This window comes from Ascidiella aspersa, chromosome 8 (assembly GCF_963924565.1).
Source record: "Ascidiella aspersa chromosome 8, kaAscAspe10.2, whole genome shotgun sequence".
In the NCBI taxonomy this organism is placed as follows: domain Eukaryota; kingdom Metazoa; phylum Chordata; class Ascidiacea; order Phlebobranchia; family Ascidiidae; genus Ascidiella; species Ascidiella aspersa.
The window spans coordinates 7,868,319-7,891,792 of NC_139454.1; the positions used below are offsets into that span (position 1 = coordinate 7,868,319).

A 23,474-nucleotide genomic window follows, 5' to 3' on the forward strand; every position below is an offset into this window, starting at 1 on the left:
CACAGGCACGGAGCCGAATCCGGCCAACCCTGTCTCGCCCCAAGCCAACCGACCACGCATACCATCGACTGGCAGCGCAGACGGCAGCGAAACATCGAAGGCTACGCGCGGACGCCGCAGGTCGAGCACCAACTCGGACCTAGTGCTCTGCCGCCAATCACAGGCCGTCGTCGCTCAGCCCATCACAAGCCCGATTGACGAGAAAACGCCGGCAGTGAGCTTGGCTTCCAACAGGTTCGTATTTGGGAAGCTTCCAATAAGGCAGCTGCTTGCGGCTTTCTATACCAGTGGTTCCCAATTGTTTACAATCAACTGAATATACGTAGGAAAACATCATTTGAAATACAGTACTCTAATTCTAGTCAAATAGTTGTTTCAAGGGTCTTACCAATAGAGCGAAAGTCAGATCCACCCTTGAGCATTAGACATGGCACCCCGGTTGGGAACCACTGTCCTATGCCTTACTTTGTATGCCTTCGTGTTTTTGGCTCTGGGAACGTCCGATATTTCCAGGTCTAGAAAGCTCAAGTGCCCTTTTATCGTGCTTCTCAGCTATGTGTGTTGTGATGTCAGTTCGCCCGTCTTTCTTTTTGGCCTTAGTGATTCTTACTATTTCTATCCATCTGGTCTGTTTTATTTAGTCAATACCTGACTACGACATCGTTTGTCTTGGTGGTCTTTTTCTATCTACCAGAATGTCTGGTAATTTGCTTGTCTTTATGTGCACGCGAGTTTGCTTTTTCGACCGCTTAAATGCCAATTATACCAAAAAGCGCAAATTATAACTTTGCTTAATAAGAATATCAAAACCCATACAGAAGAAGATATCATTTTGAACGCTTTCAATAAAAGAGTTATTCAAAACGTTAAAAATGCCACCCACTTCTGTATGGGCTTTGATATTCTTATTACGTCTTACTTTAACCTCAAATCAATTATGCTCCCTAACTTTGCTTCATATCAGCAAGCAACTCCTTTTCCACCAACCTTTGCAGCCGGACTGATTCTCCTCGTCTCAGCCACAGCAACAGTGCCTTGTACCCACCCCCGGCCGCGGCCCGGTCGCCCCAAAACCAGGCCATTACGACGCCGGGTTCCACCAGTCCCCGCGACCCGCGACGCACCGTCTACGACCGGACGAGTCACGAGTTGGTGACCCGCAAACTCGCAAAACTCGCCGACCGCGACTCGTCCGCTACTCCGACCAGCAAACAGCAGCAAAGCGAAAGTCGCAGCGACTGTCGCTCCAGCCTCCAAATACACCAACAGCACGGTGAAGTGTACAACGGCGAAAGAGAGCGGAGTCGAACCCCTAGTTCTTCCCGTTCTCGACCGGGCCTTGCGGTTGAGGAGAGGATTAATCCAGTAAGCTCCTTACCTGAAAGCAGTTCGTCCGCTGCTTTACAAGCTCCCAAGTCCCAACAGCAGCAGCAGCAAGGCAAGGTGCCTGTCTCGCCGTCTTTTTCGTCCGAAGCGTCGCTGTCCGTTGCCGATTTTGGCCAGAGGCCGCGATCGCCAAGGGCTAGCCGTAGTCCGGCCAGCAGCAGGCAAGTAATCTGGTCGATTTTATTAACTTTTTCGTGGACTAGTACAACGTTTGACGATCGCACTGTTGTAGTTAGGTTTTTTTGCTCATATTTTATTACAGATTTTTTAAGCCACAACGTAATTAAAAAAGTGTCTCCATTTGAGAAAAAAAGCGTCATAATCGTAAGGTAATCACACGCCATAAACAGCCAATACACGCCTAGATTTGTTCAAAATTAATTTTTCTCTTTGATGTTTGAGCGAATTTCTGCACCGCAACCAATACCTGCCTATTTTTGATAAAACTTGGATAATGTTCTACCTTAAGAGGTCCTGTATTGCTGATCAGTTTTCGACCTTAATAACGTATATGGTCGTGGGATGGGAATTACACTTTTTAAAACTGGTTAAAAAGAGTTAAACTGATTACAGTCCACGGTAATTTTTCAGTCTGACGTCTAACATTTTGGACAAAATATTCGAGATCACTTTAATTAAATACCAAAATGTCTACACTAGAGCCAAGTGAATAAGAAGTTCAAACTAAAAAAGCGGGTTAATCTACTTTGGATATGAAAATTTACTGACCCCTATTACTGATATTTTTAAGTTACGCCAAAACTTAGCCAGGTAGAAAACGCTGCTTATAGTGCAACAAACTACACCTTAATAGTCGTATAAATTTGATAGCGAATTGCCACTGATACCACCCGAGTATCGGACGAGTTCCGATACTGCAATCTTGTATCGGTTATCAGGTCACTTCTGACATAAACGAACGTATTTAATTGTTTTCAGGAATTACAATTCGTACACACGTGATTTAATCGAATACCATTGGCCAGGGGTGCACAACCGTTGAGCTATTGGCGGCCGCATTACCAGTATTTATTGTTCTGGGCACTTGTAAAGATGTTAGATAAAATGAGATCGGAGCCGATACCTGATGCCAGGTGGTAGTATCGCTACTCGTCCGATACTTTAGTGGTATCGGTATTGGTGTCGATGCGATACCTAACGTTTTAAAAAATGTTGCTTTAAAACAAAGACACACAGCATTCCTCAATAATACAACGACAGTGTTTTTCAGCCAATTATCGTAAATTTGGAGATAAAAGCGCCGATTTCCTTAAGTCAAGCAGATTTGTCCTTTTTTCGAATTTCACAAGTTGCTCATTCTTTGTTTTTTCAACTCCACCAGCTCAATTTGAACACCTATATCAATCCCTTACAATGTGACGACACATGTTGTTGTGCATTGTGCTGTAAAGCTTTTCGCATTGCCTTCCATTCTGATCTTAGCTAAAAGGTTGCTTTCGAATCAGATGGCATTTAGACTGTTTAGTGTTTTTAGTAAAACAAGTATAACTCATAAAATTTTCCTTATGTCTTAAAAGTTAACAGAAAAATACATACAACCGTGTAATATCAGCCATCCTGAGTTTTCTAATTCTCCGAAAAAAATAGCAAACAAACTTTTATGTGCAACTTCCAGGGGTGCCGATCGCTCCAAGAGCCCGCGCCCCTCGCGTCACACGTCCGTGGAACCGGCCATGGCGCCGGGCCTGGACGCCCCCCGGCACCACCAGCACCCCCGCTACTCGACCAGCTCCCAAGAGACCCTGGCCTCCTCGTCGTCAAGGCAACAGCAGCAGACCACCGACCCGAGGTCTTTGGCTCACCCCAAGAGCGCCACCCTGCCCAGCAGTATGGGTAAGTCTGGCGCGTTTTTTTGGGGGGTTTTGCGTTTACCCCAACCATAAGACCGAAATAGGAACAACGTCAATAATATGCAGTTCGTAATACGACTAAACTAGGACTAATACCGAATACCTTGTAGTCGTTGTAACGCCTAAATAGGAATAAGTCCTAAGTCCGTCAAAATAAGTCCTAAATGGTCAGAATCAGGCCTAAAAATCACACTTCATGTTTTGTACAATACAGTACTGTGGGTAAGTCTGGCGCGTTTTTTTTGGTTTTGAGTTTACTCCAGCCATAAGACCGAGATGAGAGCAACATCAATGAAACACAATAAACTCAAAGTTTAAAAAACTCCCGAGTAAAACCAGGATCAGATATTTTTCAAAGGAAATGTCTGATCCTGGTTTTTCTAGGGTTTTAAGCTTTGAGTTTTATCGTCAATATACGCGTCAGGCGCCACTTTAGATATCAATGAAACACAGTTCGGAATAAAAAATCAATGAAACACAGTTCGGAATAAAATAGGACTAACATACCGAATACCTAAAAGTCGTTTTAACGTCTAAATCGGATAAGTCCTAAATGGTCAGAATCAGGTCTAAAAATCACACGTCATGTTTCGTACAATATAGCAGTGTGGGAAAGTCTGGCGCGAGTTTTGGTTTTGCGTTTTCTTGCGTTTAAATCGGACATTTTTTTAATGTTGTTTTTAAAAAATTTTTTTAATGTTTTTTTTTTCAAGTTTTTTTCAAAATCACAAGTTATCGTTTATACCAGCGTTTCTCAACCGGTGCGCCATGGAAGGCTGCTAGGTGCGCCGCGAGCAATAGTAAAAAACATGTCGAAATAAGTAAATTAATCGGAATAAGACTTTAATGGACAAAATAACGTTTTTAGTCTCAAAGGCTGGAAGTCCCTTTAAAGATATGCAACTATAAAACCCGTATAATAAAAAAATGCAGGCAATTCAAGAGAAATATCGGTAAACCTCAAAAACTTCGCGTTCGCTTCGCTCGTAAGGTGCGCCTCCACGTTTTTATACGTCTCTAGGTGCGCCCCCAAGTATAAAAGGTTAAGAAACACTGTTTTATACAATACAGTTGCACGACGAACCTAATAGTGCGTTTCTCAAAACATTAACTTTGCACACTTGCAGACCTTGCATGAAAACCAATGCCCAAACTTTTAACGCAGACCACCTAAAAATATTTTTTCAGTTTGCGTGGACTAGGGTCGGTATGCCATTTTTAGCGATGACGTCATACAACAAGTTAACCTAAGAAAACTAACTGTTTTCAGCCCAACAATGCTGAAACTGAAATGGAGTCAAGTACATTTAAGAAAACTGCACCGAAGCTTTTTTTTAATTGAACTATTTTCTTTATTCATTTCATGTTTCAAATTATTTCATTAATGTTGTCATGGACCCCCTAAAACTAGCCCACGAGCTCCAAGGGTTTCATAGACCTCCGTTTAAGAGCCTCTGATGTAAAGTGAGGTACATTACAATATAAAATAACTCTTAAAAGCAAGCGGAGAGCTTATGACCAACAAAATGACTACAAAAAAATGAAATAGTTTGCAGCACTCGTGCCCCCGGCAAGATGTCAGCTGTCAAAACTTTCTCCGGACGACCTAGGTCGTGGAATGACAAAAGCGCCATCCACAAAGACAACAATTGGAAGTAAAATTCTTGACGGCCGTTTTTTCTTGTGTTATTGTGAGGCCACACGATGTTAACCCTGTTTAATCTTCAAGTTAAGTTTCAGCCAAGCAACACGTTAAGAACCCGGCCTAATATTTTACTCTTGCTTTATTTGCTTACCGTCTAAAGCAGTGTTTCTTAACCTTTTTATCGCTCGTACCCTTTAGGCTTTCATGAAATTGTCTCGTACCAAAACAATGGCCGATGGAAGTAAATAAAATTGCAATGATAGGAATTTAACTCAATTCATTTATAACTTTCGTGTTGAATGCATGCATTAAATGCAGTCTTGTAAGTTCAAAAATATTTACAACACACAAACGATAGTTGAATTTACTAATGGCTTTTATGTTATTGCTTTTCGTAACTTACAAATATGCCCAAAGAGCGCATAATTTTATACTGCATGTCGTACCCTCTGCTTTGGTGCTTCGTACCACCAAGGGGTACTTACACGTACTCCTGGTTAAGAACCGCTGGTTTAAAGTAATTTCAACGGTTCGATTATAGCGCTGCGTTTTCGTTTTAAAGTTGACCTGCGTAAAAAGCGTTTCTCCGATGTTTCAAAAGTCAGCGAAAAGCCGAGGTTTAAATGGTGAAAAGCGACGAAGAATGGAGACCAAACAGCTGACCTTCTCAATTATTTACAGACATTTCCAATAGCTCGGTATCGATTTTGTTGCGAGCGTATTGGAGATGCGACGAAAACGTCCGACAAATATCGAAATATGCTCACGGTTTAGTCAAGCGTTACTCGCCCTGATGTAGAACGCGCATTTCGTTACATCCTACGTTTGTCCTGTTTTTTTATTTCCAAATCAAATACGAAATAAAGTTTTATGGTAGCGTCCTGCGTATAGCGCCCTGTCAAAGCCGGGTATGACGTCATGAAAAAAATCGATTTCTTTTTAAAAAATAGATAAAAAACAGGAAATCCCAATTAAAACAAATAAATATATATAAATATGTGTTATTTATATACATAAACAAATATTAATAAAAGCAATAATCCTTGTTACATTGTTATGGTGTCTTTTTGAGGCTACATTTATGTAAACGTGTCCAATATACATGTTGTGTTTATTCACAGTTGCATTCGTACAAACGAGCACTGCCCGCCGCTTTGCAAGTATTGATTAAATTCCGCTTCAATGGGCACTGGGCAGTCACGAGAGATTGGCCATAAACGCAAATTTCCCTTCTTGGTCGGTCTTTACCATATGAACACGTACAATGATCTTTGAACTAAAATGTTAAACTTCCAACTTACTTGTAACGTGTTCTAAACACAGTTCGTTGTGAGTCGAAGCAATTTTTAAAACGAATACCTGTATAGCGGTGATTCAACGTAAGAAATCACATGCTATAACACTATTCGCAGTTCAGTGTTTTTTTTTTCAAGTCAAAATTTGTCATGTGAAACTGTAAGGCGACTTTGCCTATCACCTTCAAAATGTAGCGGTTTGTCTGGTTAAAATATAGTAAAAAGTGCCCTCTTGTAAATCTAAGTGAGTTTTTTTAGCTTTTATCCCCCTCCCTCTAAAAATCGTTGTCTGTGCCGAGGCCAATTCGCAAGTCACATGCTATTATACTGTTTGTAGAAGTGTTTTTTTAAGTCAAAATATGTCCAGTGAAACTATAAGGCGGCGTTGCCTATCACCTTAAAAAAGTAGCAGTTTATCTGGTTAAAATGTAGTAAAAAATGTCCTCGTATAAATCTAAGTGAGTTTTTTTTTTTAACTTTTATCCACTAACCCACGCTCCCCCCCCCCTCCCCCCCAAATTGTTGGCTGTGCTGATATTTACGCACACAATGACTAACATTGAAAAGGCCGGAAAATGTATGACATCATCTCCATGTCCATGAGTATTTTTGCAACTATTACATTTTACAATTTCCTTTTTTTTCAGCAACGGTTCGGATCTATTCTCCTCTGAGCTAGAAAACAGTAAAAGAAATAGTAGTATGAACATCAAAATTAGTCGTGTTACCAGTGATGCCTCAGTTGTCATACTTAATGTATTCTAGGACGACCTTTATAATAAGTTACTAGTATTTGCTAATTCGATGAATTAGGATTATAATGCTTAGAATTCACCGAAATGACGTTTCAGTTCGCCCTAGTTCTAGTATGTCAACTCATTAATCTTGCGTAGTAACTTTTTCGTTGGATGTTGATTATTAAATCATTTTTTTTGGTCATTGATAGGCTTTCGGAATGTCCAATTTTATTGGGTTAGAGCCGATATGCGTAAGAAGTTAATTGTAATTTTCCTTTTTGGAAAAGTGGCCTGCCTGGGAAAAGTTAATTGTTTATTAGCCTTAAGGCAAAAATGGCACCTATTTCCAAGTTTTACTATTTTAGTTGCTTTGTCTTTGTAGTGTTGTAATTATAGTATAGAATCGCTTGGCCATTCTCTTTTTGTAGTATAGGAATAAGTTACAAAGTATCAAAAAATTTGAGGTATTTCTATATGGATAAAGTAAATGGAAACAAACAATCCTAGTTTTTGCGCCCCAAATTTCAAGTATCGGAATGTAATAGGATAGGGCACTTAAATTTTAGGTATCAGTATCACAACAAAGGATACTTAGTATCCGACATTCACAGTTGTTGCAATTAAGGAATCCTTACATAGTGGTAACATCCATAGTTGTTAAGGAATGCCTAAAATTGTTGGTACAAGTATCCCAATAAAATGCAAACAATCGAATTTTACGTATCAATATCCTAACAAAATACAAACTATCAAACATTTCAAGTTTTTGGTGCTAGGGAAATGCAGGAACGGCTGTGTTTACCACGTAACTATAGGCGTGTTGTCATTGCATCGCGCCACACAGCTTCGCCCTCGATCGTTATTTATAAGGGCGGCGTTTTTCGATGTTTGACTTCCCCCTTACGTCGTTGCGGTTTCACGCCGTTTCTGTCTTTTGACGTTTTTGTCTCTTCACGGAGAAACGTGACGCCTTTTTCGGCTTTTTGACGCAATTCGCGGTTTTGGCGGCTCACCTTTTCCCGATTTGTCGCCGCCAACGTTTTATAAAATTCCAAACGGGAATTGTCAATTTTTTTCGTTCTAGATCGCGCCGCTTCGCCGGGTCGACGCTCGAACAAGAAATACGTGAAGCACCACCACCGAGGTACATTATCTAGTCAATCATCAATAAGATAATAGTGTTTAACGTTCGTAAACCCGAAACCGTTAACATCGGAATTATAACTGTTTGAACCGGTCCTTCCGCAAGGTTTTTGGGTTTAAACCTGCAATATTTATCAGTAAAACTGGCCAGCTAGAAAAAAATGAGATCATTGCTTTACATAATCGTCTGGTCTAGTTTTTTAATCAGGTTAGGGACTTAGGGTTTAATACAGTGTTTCTCAACGTTTTTTCGCGGCGAACCAACTATACTAAGCGTAAATAGAACAAGGGTTTCAAAGGCTAATAGGTTGAATTTTAACGAAAATGAGCCATGTTTTCGTATTTATCTCCTCTCAGAACTAACGAAAAGCATTGTCGGAGGTGACTCAACCGACCTAACTTTAGGTGGCGACCCAGAAGTTAGAAACACGGATTTAATCGTTCATTATTTACTAATTCTCAGGGCGATTATTTTGTGACCTAAATTTTTAAACGATTAGAAATACATTAATTTAAACAATATATTGTTTGAAGAACTGCATTAGTGCCTTTGCGTCGACAACCACACGTATTGTTTTACTGACTACTGCTGTCCAACAAAAATGAGTTGTTTTTACGGGTTTACTTAAAACTCATGATAATGCTTAGTTGATATTTTGTTATTTTAAAAAGACAGATAACTATTAAAAGGCCGAAGAAAAATAGGACGTTGGTTATTTGTTAAATTACAAACGTGAAAATAGAAGACCCAGTTATCGAGAAGGAAATGGGATAATCGCAGTTCACAAGCAAAAGAAAAAATATAGCACAAGAAAAATAACAGCATACTGTTCAATGCATTTGTTCCAATCAGAGATAAACAGTTATATACTGCAAAAACGAAGTTTGAGTTCAACCTCATGCGACAAACTATAGTCAATTGCTCTAATGAAGATATAATACGGTTAAAATGTCGTCAAATGTAACTCAAAACTATTTTTTTTGATAAGATTTACCTGAACGACAATTTCAAAAAGCTGACCATAGTTTTTTTTTAATTTTGTAAACAATTTATGTGTATTTTTAATTGATTTTGACTTGAAATCATTTTGACAAAATTTTGACTCTCCTTTTCTCCACCCCCAGCTTCGGCGAGCAGCTCTGACCTCCAGTCTTCCCAATCCTCTTCGATCGCTCTTCAGATGAGGAGGCACACGGAGGTGGGAGGGAGCAGGAGGAGAATAGAGCAGAGAAGAGAATCCTTCGACAGCATCGACTCCGATCAGATGGTGAGTTGCGGGTTTAACCATATCCGTAAATCTATGGTACTTAGTTATTGCTATGAACTATTACTTGGATTTTTTTTACATCATTGTTGTACAGGTGGTTGTAGTTCAAAAAGATTGTTGTTTTACTGTAGGGAGCAGTGTTTTAAATGACTTAAGTAAAAAAAAACTTGACCTAAGTGCACATAGTCACTGCTTTCTAAACAATATGAATTTTTACTTTTATTTTTTGAGATTTTATTTACAACATTGCTGTACGGGTGGTTGTAGTTCAAAAAGATTGTTGTTTTACTGTAGGGAGCAGTGTTTTAAATGACTTAAGTAAAAAAATAACTTGACCCAAGTGCACATAGTCACTGCTTTCTAAATAATATCAATTTTTACTTTTATTTTTTGAGTTTTTATTTACAACATTGCTGTGTGGGTGGTTGTAGTACAAAAATATTGTTGTTTACGGCAGGGAGCTGTGTTTTAATGATTTGAGTAGAAAAAGTTGACTTAAGTGCACTTTATTAATGTTTTTGTAAATAATATGATTATTACTTTTACTTTTTAAGATTTCGGAAATGAATTTAGTGTGAAAAGATTGTTGTTTTACGCCAGGGAGGAATTTTGTAAGAAGCGCTTTTGTAATAGAAAAAAACACTCCGATATAGTTTAGCATTAAACACTTTTTGTTGTTTCATAGTGTGTCTTAACATAACTAGTGTAAAGATTCTCATGTGTAAGAGAGGCTATTCAGAAAAAAAAATAACGAGGTGAGATTCAAAATCACGCTTTGGGCCTAGCTGGGACCTACTTAATAAGCCGAGAAACAATGGTAGTGCCGTTACCTGTATATACAGCAGGAACGTTCCAGCACGTGCTTTATAAGAGCAAACGCTAAGAAGCGCAAATCCGAATTGGTGAAAATTGAAAACCTTATTACGTTACGTGGTCGTTTTAGGCCCCTGTGCCGGCATGGGATATAGTTTTTCTTGCCTTCGCCAGTTTGTATATTTCTGCTCATCCTTATGCGCAACAAACAAAACTTACTTCTTTATAGATGGAAGACGAGTTTGCGCATCATTATCGCAACCATACTAACAATGGTGTCAGCGGATCGCACTCGCCTCGACAACAGCAGCCATTATCGCACGGGTACAACCACAACGGCGGCCCTTCAGCTTCGTCTCGAGGCAGACGGGAACCGGCAAGCGGCGTTGGTGGTCACGTGGTCGTCAACGCGCACGGCCGCCATTACCACGTCAATCACAGGTGAGAAAAATCACCAAGGAAGCCTGACAAGCATGTAACTGTCAAAATTCCTGGGCGTTATTTTCTAGAAAGTGCAAAACTGATTAATAGTTAAATAAGAAATAAGAGATCAGCTTTTGCCTGTTATCACCGAGCTAACCATTTTGATAAAAAAATTAAAGTCATTATATTCGATAAAATTGACATTTCGCAGTTTACAGACGTTTCAGCAAAACCTCGTGCCATCATCAGTGTAAAAATCTAAGTGAAGACAAAAGCGATAAAACATAAATACAAAGAAAAAAATGAAATAAAAAACAGCAGAAAAAAAGGCGATGTATGGGTCAGTGCGTACCGCTAGGTATTAAAAAGGTATAACCATTTTGCCTTTTAAAACCTTATTTTCGCACTTTTGGGCTAAACGTAACCATAATTTTTTTAAAAAATATTGCATAAAACATATAAAAACATAGTTTGAGGATTCTATTACATCGTGTCTGTATGGTATTTCCTAAACACTTTTGGTTAATTAAGACTGTGCTACAAATTATTTTGCACTTTTTAATAACTTGGTCGGCATCCAGGGCGCTTTGACGCTCTAATAGAAACCCAGAGAAAAACGCTCTGCACACCCACGTTCGGCGCCTATGCTGACAAGGCTTTTCACTTCGGTTCGGTAAAAATAGAAACATGGATATTTTATTTTTCGTTGTCAGTCGTTTGCGGCCGAAGGAAAAAACAAAAATTGGCAAAGGACTTTGAAATTTTGGTGTATATTTAAGAAGTAGGCTAATTCATTTTTCAAAGAAAAGTGTTGAATTAAAAATAAAAAAGTTTAAGCACTGAATATATTTAGATTCAATTTTACTGAATCATCAGCATATTTCTGAAGTCTATTTGATTGTGACGTCAATTTTTGAAAATTTCTTGCCCACATTGGTCCACGCGAAGCAAAAAAAAATTTAGGGGTCCGCGTTACACTTTTTTTTAAGTTTAAGAACCCCTGGAATGGTCAGTTCACAGTTAAAAAGTCAAAGACGCACATTTCGACAAGGTTTTTATACGCACTTTCTCCTGTTTGCTCGCCGCAGACCTCGCATCGGCGGCTCCGTCGACAACCTCCACTCTAACGAGACGATGATGACGTCATCGACGGGACGGCCCCGCGGGGCTTACCCGGATCGGGGGCCGGCCGGCAACTTTCAGCGGAAACGCAACACGAGCTATCACTCGGAAAACGAGGCGCTGCAAGTTTCGACGCTGAGGAAGGCCTACAACAAGCACAGGAATCGAACAGGTAGGAAGACTTTTGTTTTTTTCTCGGGATATTGGAAAGTTTGTTTTTTGTGTTAAGTAAAAAAATACTGTATAACCAGGTTTTAGACGTTTTTGTTTTAGAGCGTTTGGTTAGCTTTTGAATAGCCGCTTTTCTAGTTTGTGGCTATTTTTCTGTTTCTTGGTGGCTAAATTACGGTGATTTATAAGTTTGTCGTCATGTATTACATATCAATTGTAAAATTGATCTTCTGGCAAAATTTTATTTACTGTTGCCGAAAGAACATTTTTACAATTAACTATTATATATGTTATTATTTTTATTTGTCGCCAGGTTTGGTATATTTTTCCGCATTAATTTCACCAAATATGCGATAATAGAAGGTCAGTTACGCTTGCTCGAAATAAATAAACTTGGGACCAAAAATCAGCTTGTTTAGTTGTCAAATTTAAATAGTTTTACTTGGTGTGAAGTATGTTATTTCCTTACGTGACTCGAGATACCCTTCCTACTTGAATGTTCACTTATGAACACCCAAACCATACCACGACGGGCCGTTTCTAAAAGCTCCATAATCTCCCCCAAGCCCCTCGCGGCGATGTGAGCTACGGTTAAGGTAGGCAGGGTGAAAAAGTTTTAAATTTAAAGTGGCCCTCGAAGGACACGAAAGATTGCAAATCGAATTGTCTCGGGTCTTTGTACAAGAAGATGACTTGCGCCAGTGCCCGGCGTCCACCCTTTGGTGCGCGCAAAAACGCCACCTAATTGCGTTAGAAACGACCCCGTTGAGCTCCGGCTCGGGCAAAAGGGATCAAAGCAAAAGCAAAGCAAAAAGGGAAGCTTCCTAATCAGATAAGTTTGCGCGCTTTGCAGGCAAGCACCCCAGGAGAAAGCCTTCGTTGAGCAGCACCGACGAAGAACTGCAATCGACTCCCGATTATTCGAGCTGCGACGATCACGAAGGCAACTTGTACAGTGGAGACAGCATCAGGGGAGGTAAGATAGCTTTTATGTGGATGTTCGTGCGATTTTTTCGTTTGTTTTCCGATGAGTTTTATGCCAGACGAGATTTGACTTTTATTTGCGAAAAGAGCGAGGTTTTTGTGTTGAATTGTTTTTATTTGCGATTTCTGATCGGCATGCGATCAGACGCTCGCCTCTTATTCGTTTGATTCGTTTGTTTTATTTTTCTCACGCGTTTGCAAGCAACGACTCCGCGGGCAGCCTGACTGCATTTCGTGACTTGCGGCCGCCAAAGATTTACGCCGAAGTTTGTTTCGTTTAAAATCTAAGCCAAAAACGACAATTTGTCGTGGTAAATTCACTAGTCCTGTATTCCACGCCAAATGACGTCACTGGCGCGATTTTGGGAAAGCACACAACGCCAAAGATCTCTGGCGGAAAGGCAGTAGAATGCAATCAGGCCGGACTGCAACGTAATAGAAATGACGATGCAAGCGCGTCAATTATTCTAATTGAATTCCGTTTCGCGTTGCGCTTAATTACTTGAAAGCCTGCCATTTGCACTTAAGCCGTCGCTAAGCTTGTCTTCGATTGCCTTTGCCGGCCACTCAGGCCCGATTTCCCGCCGTGCCGCGACGCTCATTAGAAGCGGCTTGTATCCCAATGCTTTCAAAGGGAACCCGCGCAGTGGCAATTTGGCTCGCGGCGCGATATTGCTCGATTGATTAAACGACGGGGCGTCCGGGCGAAGATTTCGTCACCGATTTGAGTCGCGCACGAATTTTTACGTCTATACGCCTTGCCGATTCAGAAAGTGGCCTGACGTAAAAAAGCTGAAAAATTACAAGACTTATAACTAGGGATTTCCGATAATATAGAATCGTACCCGATGTCAAGTGTTAGTATCGGTATGCGTCCGATACTAGAGTGGTATCGGTGCCGATCCGATATCAATTTAATATCGGAATTTCAGTGATGATTTGCGATCCAATGCAGAAATTCTTGCCTTGTAACGCAAATTCATCAAAAAATAGTAGGTTAGCACTTTTACGTAACTCAACTTCTAAACCCTTAAGCACAGTTTGCGTTATAATCTGGAAAACCTACGCTTAACATTGCATTTTGTCTATTATGCCTGTTTGAGTATGGTAATGACGTCATCAGGTATCGGATCGGATCCAAGCTTTTGATGAAAATATCTGGTATAGGTGTCGGAATAAAAAATGTCAAGTAGAAGATAACATTGGCTGACTCGTAGAAAAAGTTTATACGGACCAAAAAGGGTCGCGAGCTTTTTGTTGTGGGTTTCTGGTACTATTTTAAGCTATCTAGGGTAAACGAAAGCGCGCCCCTTGTTTAAAAAAACGTCACCCTTTTTTACATCTTCACTCGTTTAATTACGCACTTTACGCTTTAGTTCAGTATCACGTTCCCGCTTTGATTTTAGATTTCGGTATTTAAAATGTAAAAACTGCAATTATATAGGTGTACCTTTTTGCGTAAAATCAAATTAGCCCTTCCCACGCCCTAAAACTCGTGGCGCGGTCCGCTTTGGGGCGAATTTTGATCATACTGAGTAACTTTTTTAAATTCCTGACGGATTTGGCTACTTACAGCGGTAAATACCTATTTGCCTCCATATGGAAAACACAGTCGTTCAAAGCGAACGAAACGCCGCCACCGCACCAGGTCTAGACTGTGTGTAGACTTAACACGTAAACTCGTGCCGGCGAAGCACCGAATGCCACACCTGGACCGAAATAGCAGCCGGCTGGTAATGTCTGTCCCGGGATAAGAGCCAACACGTGAAACCAACCCGCCGAGGTCCGTCGCCGGCGGCTGCCGTTTGAGGCTCGCACGCTTTGGTTGTGGCTTCTCCAGCTCCGCGTTCTTTCGATGTTTACTTGCTTGGCGCTACGCGCGTAAATATTTTGGCACTTGGATGGGTTTAACGTACTTCGCTCAGAGAATTCCCGAAGCGATCGCATGTGGTTTGGCAAGTCGAGGTAAATATTTAGAGCGCGCCAGGGGAGGTTTTATTGAATATAAATCCCCAATTCTGCATCTAACTTGAGTTTAAACTAATTTGAAGTGTGTGACGTAGCAATTGTTCGGACTTTTGTAAGCAGGGCGAAAATTTGGTCCACGCCAAAACTGTATTTCCCCGGCGAACACAAAGTGTCATGATAATGGTGTCTTCAAAACCACCCTTCCCTCATATGTTAAGACTTTTTTTGCGCGCCGGGAATTTTTAAGGTGGCCGGAGTTTTCCGCTATAGTAAATGAACGTAAATGGTCAAACGTAACGGAAAGAACTGTGTATGCTTTGTTGAACGACAGAATTCGGTTTCTATGCAGCATTACAAAACACAAAATACCCATAAAGCGTCTTCGCCTGTTGGCATACTTTGGGAATAAGCAAGGTTTTTTTATGTTAGAATATACGCTAAAATCCTTAACGTGTGTTCAATGGACAGTTTTAACTCACGTGTCGTCGTTTAATTTGGTTGGGTCGTCGATTTCCTTAGTTCACATTGTTATATTAAATAATTTTTTTGAGCAAGACTTCTCTAAAAATCGCAGAAAGAAACTCAAAAGACATGTCTCAAATAAATCAAATTTGACTTTATAATGTTGTTGTCTCATTTGTGTTTTGTATACTTTAGGCTTATAAAAAATCCGTTACAGAGAATTGGGTCGCGAAATAAATTCGTTATAAATTCGGTTAGTATAATGGTCGCCGCGTAAAGGTTTGAGAAACACTGAAATAGAACTCGTCAGACAGCATATAATTTTTTAACGCCAGCATCGTGCTGAAAATCTATTTTTTTGATTTATCTGGAATAACGTTTTGCCTTCCTTATTGGCCGGCAACCAATTGTAGACAACCTTAACCCGCCTAACTCTCTCTGATGTCTGTGTCTAATCTAACAATTCAAAGAGAAAGGCTTGTCATCCGCCCAACTCAAACCGCAATCGATTTTTAACAGGGCAATCAGCATTAATGAAAAGCACCGAGAGCGGTTACCACTCGGCCTATACCTTCCCTAGCACCGAAAAGGTATACACAGCATGCTGAAAGCAACGTGCGCACTTTTGCGTCTAGTCGTTTGCATGCGTCCTGACACTGTGAAGCACAGTAACGCGCCGGTGCGCTGTTTGATGTTAGTAACTAAACGTTGTTTTGCGAGTACGTTTTGTGTCGTTGTTTCTGTCCTGTGTAATTCAGCAATCACCATCGTGTACACACTATTAATTGAATCCAATCAAACTGCAAGGCTTTTTGTATTTTTACGCACACAACGTTGATTTTTAGAAAAGCCGCAATCCGCCTTTCTAGAAATGGAAAGACCAAGCAGAATATTATTTTACACTAAAGTAACAAATAGGCTAATTTGGACCAAATTAAAAAAAAAAGGAATCCGAACGATGTTGAATAATTTCACATCGTTTCGTCACGCTTACGTCACAGCTGCGTCATCATTGAACACTAATCGCAACCTGCATGTTTAAATGTCAAGCGTCACCCGCATGTCGCATGCAAATCACCGATCACTGTCGCAGGTCCGCAAGCGCCGGGAAACCCCCCGACGCACAATCTTATGCTCCTGGCCTCGCCCTGGCACGGGGATTTTCCCCTGCCCCAACCCCGACCCCGGCAACCCACATCCAGTGACAGCGACCTGGGTATCGTGCTCAGCGCGAAAAAGCAGCACCGGCGTGGTAAGAGGGTCCAGTTCACCCACTCTGTGAACCAGCGCTACCACGCCGCCAGGAGGGGATCGGCCCCGGCTGGGGCAAAAAATCCTCCCCTCGATTTGCCCCCGCACGATTCGGGGGTCGATACCGGGTCAAGCGTTCAAACTCTGCCCAGTGACGAGACAGGGTCGGGCCAACAGGTGTGCTAGACTCTAGCCCAGTGGTTCTCAACCTTACGTACATGTACCGCTAGTGACTAGCAGTTTTAAGTTGCATTTGAAATCACTGAAGTCCCAGCCAAGTCTTTTGTGAAATAACTTAGTCCAAGTCAAGTCTTTCCAAACAATTACAAGTACAAGTCCCAAGTCGTTTTTCGTGCAAAAATTGAGTTCAATAGCTCATTTTTTTAAAGCAATATAATGTTAAACGGAAACACTTTTATTCAGCCTAAGACTAAGTCACGGGACTCAATGACTTAATTCCAACTCAAGGTATTTAGACTTAATTCAAGTCATTGAAAACAGTAACTTAAGTGCAATTAAGTCAAATCATCATCGACTTAAGTCTTTAGAACCCTGATGACTAGTATTTATTTTTTTTATGTAGTACACAGCAAACAGCTCAAAGGTCTAACACAAAATTTATGAAAATTGCCGCAAGTGTAATATTTTTTACAGCTGCTGTAAGCTTCATTCCACTTTGAGACATTAAATCGAAAAATAATCTAAAATCTGGCGCTTGAGCCGAGGTTTGTTTAATTCGATTTTTCACCCTAATAAGTACAGGTAATTTTGCTTTACCGTTTTTGATCAAAACGTTTTCTTTAAAACTAAGTGGGACACAGTCACTGTGAAAATATAATAATAAGTTGCACGCGACCAGAAAAGGTTGAGAACCACTGCTTTAACCGCTTGATTTTTTGCTCGTTTTGTTAGTTTGTTTGTTTTGTTGTTGTGCAGCATGCTTGATTTCTCACTAAGCACTAATTGCCTTGTTTTAATTGCAAATATTGTTTAGGTTATATGTGCTTTACCCCGTTTCTTTGGTTATTTAAAATATAATTTAAATTTAAATTATTCAAACTGTAAAAAACAAATTTTAAACGGCAGTAAACTGAATTTACCTTTATAATTTATATTGTAATCCCCTTGCGGTGCCGCTAATTATCGTGATCCTTGACAATAGAACTTTTTTTTTTCACCAAAAAAAAAAGAATTAGTTGTGTAACCTTTCCGTGTCGCCCCTAGCAACCGGTGTCGTGGCAACCATCGGCGGACGGCCGGTTCCTGATAGGTCACATGATCCTTAACAAGGAAATATCGAGTGACCACAAGCAGCAGACCTCCAACCCGGCCACCGGATCACAGCCGAAACACGCCATTCTTGGCCTGAAGGTAAGCCGTGTGTGTGTGTAGGTGTGTTGTTTTTTCTGTCATTTTTTTAATATTTTTGCTTTGATAAGAATGTCGGTTTTCGTAACGTACGACAGGTGTTTCGGCAATCGCCAAAAAAACAGGGTTGTCGCAAAATCTTGATCTTTAAATGTCTTCGAATTGATTTGCACGTTGAATAGATTTTGAAAACCCTATGTTTTTTTTTAATTTTAAGGTCCTTGAAAAAACGCTTTACAAATATTTCTGAATTTATTTTGTGTGCAGCTTAAGTTATGTTTCATCCGTGGTGAAACAAAAAAATTAAACACTTTGTTATTATGTTGACCATGGAACTCTAATAGGTAGGTATTTTTTTCAAGTTATATTCAAAATACGTTGAGTGATCCAATTTTCGTTCTTTGACACGTTTATCTTATCTTTGCAACGTCTTGAAAGTCGGAATGTTTAGATTTTATTTCATAAAATATGTGACAAACCTTAAAAAAAGGATTGCATTTGTTTTAAGATGCTTAGCACTGCATATTATCAGGCCCGTCGACTTAAGATGCACGTTCAGGTAAAAAGTTTGTTTCGCATTAGTGTTTACTTCGATTACGAAAAGTCAGAAAAAGTGCAATTGAAATAAATTGAAATAATTTGTGTAAAATCTGACCTCCTCGTGACCCTAAAACTGGTAAAGCTCTGGTTTCACCTTGATTGGTTTATTGTTGGTACGTACGTTAGTACGAAATCTTTAACAGCAGGATTTCTACAATTCTGAAGAAACATTTACACAGATAGAGATGAATAAACTTCAAAAAACTAAAAAATCGCATACTTTTGAGTCGAAAACCTTGCCTAGTTAGTGCCGGTTTTGACATAAAAATTGTGTTTCGCTTCAGTGTTCACTTTCCATTACGAAAAGTCTAAACATGTGAAGTTGAAATAAATATAACATTTAGTGTTGATTTTAACACCCTTGTGACCCCTAAAACTGGGAAACGGTTGCGTATGAAATCTTTAACACGATTCCTACCATTCTAAAGAAACATTTACGCAGATAAAGATGTAAGAACTAAAAAAAACTTGCCCACATTCGATCCGAAAAGTTTGGAGTGTCAGTGACGCTATACAGTTTGTTTAATTACCGCAGCGGCATTTGGATTAGGTCGCTGTGGCTGTAGTAGTATATAAAAGTTCCCTGCCCGCCATTAAGACACGCACGCTGTCCACCCTTTGGCGAGGGCGTGACTTTGTTTTGTGTTTGCCAAACATTTGTGCGTCGTGTTTTTGGCGTTAAGTCCATTCAAGAGCGCCGATAGATTATGTCGGGATAGGTGCTTTTATAAAAGGTTCGCGATTCTTTGATTATAATTTAAAGAATAAGCAGGGTGTTTGTTGTGCATGTGTGTGTCACTGTGTCGATTGACCGCAAGTTTAAATTACCAGTGTTCTAATGACCTAAGTTAAACGACTGGACATGCGCAGTTACGTAACTGTTTTTAAATGACTTGACTTGATTCAAGTCTTTTTACCAAATAACTTGGGTTGAAATGAAGTGTTTTGATTAAGCATTTTGTTTTACGAAATTAGTTTATTTATCCTAAAACTATTTACTTGCTCTATGTTGCGTTTTTGGCAATTCTTAGTTAAGTTAATGCTCATAATGAGATGGATTTACCAATTTTAATAGTTTAACGTTAATTTTTTATGACAAGGAATTGACTTGGACCTAAGCTCTTTTACAAATGACTTGACTTTGGACTTAGAAAAGCTTGTCAGGAAGCTTAGAAAATAATGTTTTTTTATGTTTAAACGAGTATCTAAATCAGTGATTTCTAGCGACACCCCATTGTCCATTTATAGATTCTCGGGTGTGCCCCGTAATTTTTTGTTAATTTTGAAAACAACGTAATTGAATTACAAAACACAATCAAACATGTGATTTGCAAATTATCCAATTTGAATTGCCTTGTCATGTATTAGGAAAGGTTTTCAAGTTTTGACGTTGTTGTTTTGTAGAAAGTATGCTTCTAATATAGTTTTGTGGTTTTACCTTGTCGCAAGATAACAATCTTTGAGAAACACTAAACTAGATAGATAATGTTTCATCTAATTTCAAAAGTGTGTTAAATGTTTTTTTTAATGTCAAAGTCTTGACACGTCTGCACTTGGTATAAAACGTTTGGCTTAAAAGAAGTAATAGTTTATCATTCTTCGAACCTCGAGTGTGTATTCATTTTAAGGCGAAGTTTGTTTACGATCTCGAAAATGTCAGAATTTAATTAGTAGTCGGCTTTTAGCCGTACTATATAGGGCTTTCCCAATACAGCAAATCTACTGCTCTGTGTTATGGCCACGACATATGCTCTTACGGTGATGTGTTTGAGCTTGAGTACTTTACATCGCAGTGCTATTATCTCTTGAAAAATAATTTATTCCATTTTAAACTACTTATTATGGATTCGTTTAGGCTCTCGTCCCCTTAAAATTCACCACGTACCTCAAAGGAGTCACAAGACTCCAGTTTAAGAACTCTACCTAATGCGATTGAAAGATAGGCTTACGTCGCAATGGTTCAATTCGTCACCCGACTCTATCAATCACTACATCCAGACACCATTTAAACGAGTTGTTACGGGTAACTCTCGTCAGACAACCACTAACATTAAACGAGTTGCATAACATAATATGACCTATAGTTCTAAAACAAAGTTAATCTTCAACGAGTTGACTCAAAAAAAAAAAAATAAACACTTATAACAACTAAACTTTAAAATCTACTTTAGTCAACCTACTTATTTGCCAAAAATCCATAAATCGGCGTAAAACAAATAAAGATTTGCCGGTGTCGTTTCGATACAAATACATTTTTTAAAGCCTGTAAACCCTTTAATTGACGTAACCTATAGCTATAATAACATAAAGTTTATCTACCTATTTCATTTTTTGTGTCCCAAAGTTACATGTTGCTGAACACCGTTAACCAAACACTATATGTTAAATCTGTCAGCCATGAAAATAAAAGTCAATGACAAACTTAAGTAAGAGACTGGTGATGCTTTATTTTTTGGCGAAATATGTTTCTCTTTTTAATGACTAACTTTGACCAAAACAGGAAAGTCTAAAGAATATTTGCTTTATGTTTGAAGGCAGTGTCGACATAAACTCTTATAACAACTAAACTTTAAAATCCACTTTTGTCAACCTACTTGTTTGCCAAAAATCCATAAATTGGCGTAAAACAAATAAAGATTTGCCGGTGTCGTTTCGATACAAATACATTTTTTAAAGCCTAAAGTGCAGTAAACCCTTTAATTGACGTAACCTATAGCTATAATAACATAAAGTTTATCTACCTATTTCATTTTTTGTGTCCCAAAGTTACATGTTGCTGAACACCGTTAACCAAACACTATATGTTAAATCGGTCAGCCATGAAAATAAAAGTCAATGACAAACTTAAGTAAGAGACTGGTGATGCTTTATTTTTTGGCGAAATATGTTTCTCTTTTTAATGACTAGAACTTATTAATGACTGACTTTGACCAAAACAGGAAAGTCTAAAGAATATTTGCTTTATGTTTGAAGGCAGTGTCGACATTTACATGTAAGGGCGAGAAGATAGCTTCATATTTTACGCATTCAATTTGCCGTTCAAAAAAGATACTTTTAAGGACACAGTGAAAATATTTTTTTAGCAAAATATCGACAAAACAATACCGTCACAAAATCGCTATATCGCTATAAGAGTGAAGTATCTCCATAATGCTCACCACCCAATTATTTCGACTCGTCACTTACTACTCGCCTTCCTACCCTTCCAGGTGGTGGGCGGAAAAATGACCGAGTCAGGTCGACTCGGCGCCTTCATAACCAAGGTGAAGCGGGGTAGCCTGGCCGATGTGGTTGGACACCTCAAGCCAGGGGACGAGGTCATAATGTGGAACCGCCACTGTCTGCAGGATGCCGACTTCGACGACGTGTGCGACGCTGTTCTCGAGTCAAAGGACAACAAACTGGTGGGTTTTTGCTTCTTTATTGGTTCTTTGGAATATTGAAAAAAAAAATTTGGCTAATTTTTTTTTTTAAATGAATGATTTTTTATCGGAAAATGATTTGTTTTCTGTGTTAAAAAATTGAGGAGTCGGATAAGTTGAGTTTGGTATTGATTTTCATATTTAAATAATTTTTTGATGATTAACAGAATATAATACCTTGTTTCGTGGTATATGTATTTAGATAAATCGTAGTAACTAGCTGAGTATAATGGACTGTTAAGTGATCAGACGAATTTTAGTGATTTGCGCAAAATGTTTTTTTAATAACTTAAGAAATTTCACCAATTATAAGGTTAACGCAATATAAAGAATATTTAGTAACTAACAAATCTTATTAATTTAAAATAATAGAAAATGCCAAACAATATTACTAAGTTTTCGGAGTAAATGTGGGGTCTAATAAACTCTTGTCGGTATTCTTAATAAACTCAGTTTAAATCTTTTATTACGCAAAAAAGAATCAACGGACATAATCGATAGCGCATAATGCAGCGAAAAAAGACCTTTAGCCAGCTCGTCAAGATTCCAATCCATTGGATTGTGATGATTTTTCGTTGTGTACAAAATCTACTTAACGTAAAGTCGAAACTTTCCCCCGAAAAAATACAGATTTTAAAACTGTCCTAATATGACGAATTTTTAGCAATTTGCGCAATCTCGTGTATTTTCAATCACCTACGGCACGGTCACGACTTCAAAACTACCCGTTCTTCCAATACATTCCACTCTCTACGTTGATGGCATCTGATAGCCGCTGTTAACACGAATGAACCTTCGCGAACGAGCCTGAAAATATGATCGAGCTACAACAGCGAAATAACATTTAGTTATCTCGATAGACTGAGACCCGGGCTTTTCTTGTGCACGTACTCCGTCCGTCATTGCTGTCTGCGGGCCCGCGATCGATTTTCTGCCGCGCATTCACATTCGCGCTATTGATTCATTTTAGCGCCGCTATGTCGACTAATAACAACGCTTGGCTTGGCCCGGCCGCGCTTCATCATTTGCTTTCAAGACGGTAGTGCAGGCTAAAACGCTCATTTGCGCTAATTCTTGTTTTTTTCATTTTTAGGGGTCGTTTTTTTTTTTTTTCATTGATGCTGTCTTAAATCCACTTTTTAAGTTTTTTTATCCCAAATTTCACCCCTTGTCCTTTTTCTGTCAGTTTTGGTTTTGGTAACGAAAAAAAAAATTAAATTGACGTAAACCTAATATTTTTCATGTCGCAATCAAATTATCAAATTGTAGAAACCTATAATATTCATCATTTGTTTTCAAGACGTAGTGCAGGCAAAAACGCTCGTTTGAATCACTTCTAAGCGATTATTTCATTTTTGGGGCTGTTTTTTTACTTTTTCCATTGATGCTGTTTTAGATGCATTTTTTTAAGTGTTTTATCTCAAGTTTAACCCCTTAGCTATTTTCGGTCAGTTTTGGTGTTTATGTCAAAATTTGGGAAAGTTAAATTCAAGTTTTTCTTTCGTTAAATCCACGGGTTATTTTCACCTTCTGTTGTCGCAATCA

General features: G+C 39.1%; 1 protein-coding gene across 1 annotated transcript in view; it reads left to right on the top strand.

Annotated features, from left to right (window-relative positions):
* The window catches only part of LOC146135624 (regulating synaptic membrane exocytosis protein 2-like), a 61,592-nt gene that overhangs the window by 17,671 nt on the left and 20,447 nt on the right, over positions 1-23,474 (top strand). Inside the window, exons 7-17 of the mRNA XM_083396092.1 lie at positions 6-234; positions 996-1,547; positions 3,023-3,240; positions 8,019-8,078; positions 9,203-9,345; positions 10,388-10,599; positions 11,670-11,875; positions 12,728-12,850; positions 15,808-15,878; positions 17,764-17,910; positions 21,717-21,911. Of these exons, the coding sequence (XP_083252218.1) occupies positions 6-234; positions 996-1,547; positions 3,023-3,240; positions 8,019-8,078; positions 9,203-9,345; positions 10,388-10,599; positions 11,670-11,875; positions 12,728-12,850; positions 15,808-15,878; positions 17,764-17,910; positions 21,717-21,911 (2,156 nt within the window). The remainder of the gene's footprint in view (positions 1-5; positions 235-995; positions 1,548-3,022; positions 3,241-8,018; positions 8,079-9,202; positions 9,346-10,387; positions 10,600-11,669; positions 11,876-12,727; positions 12,851-15,807; positions 15,879-17,763; positions 17,911-21,716; positions 21,912-23,474) is intronic.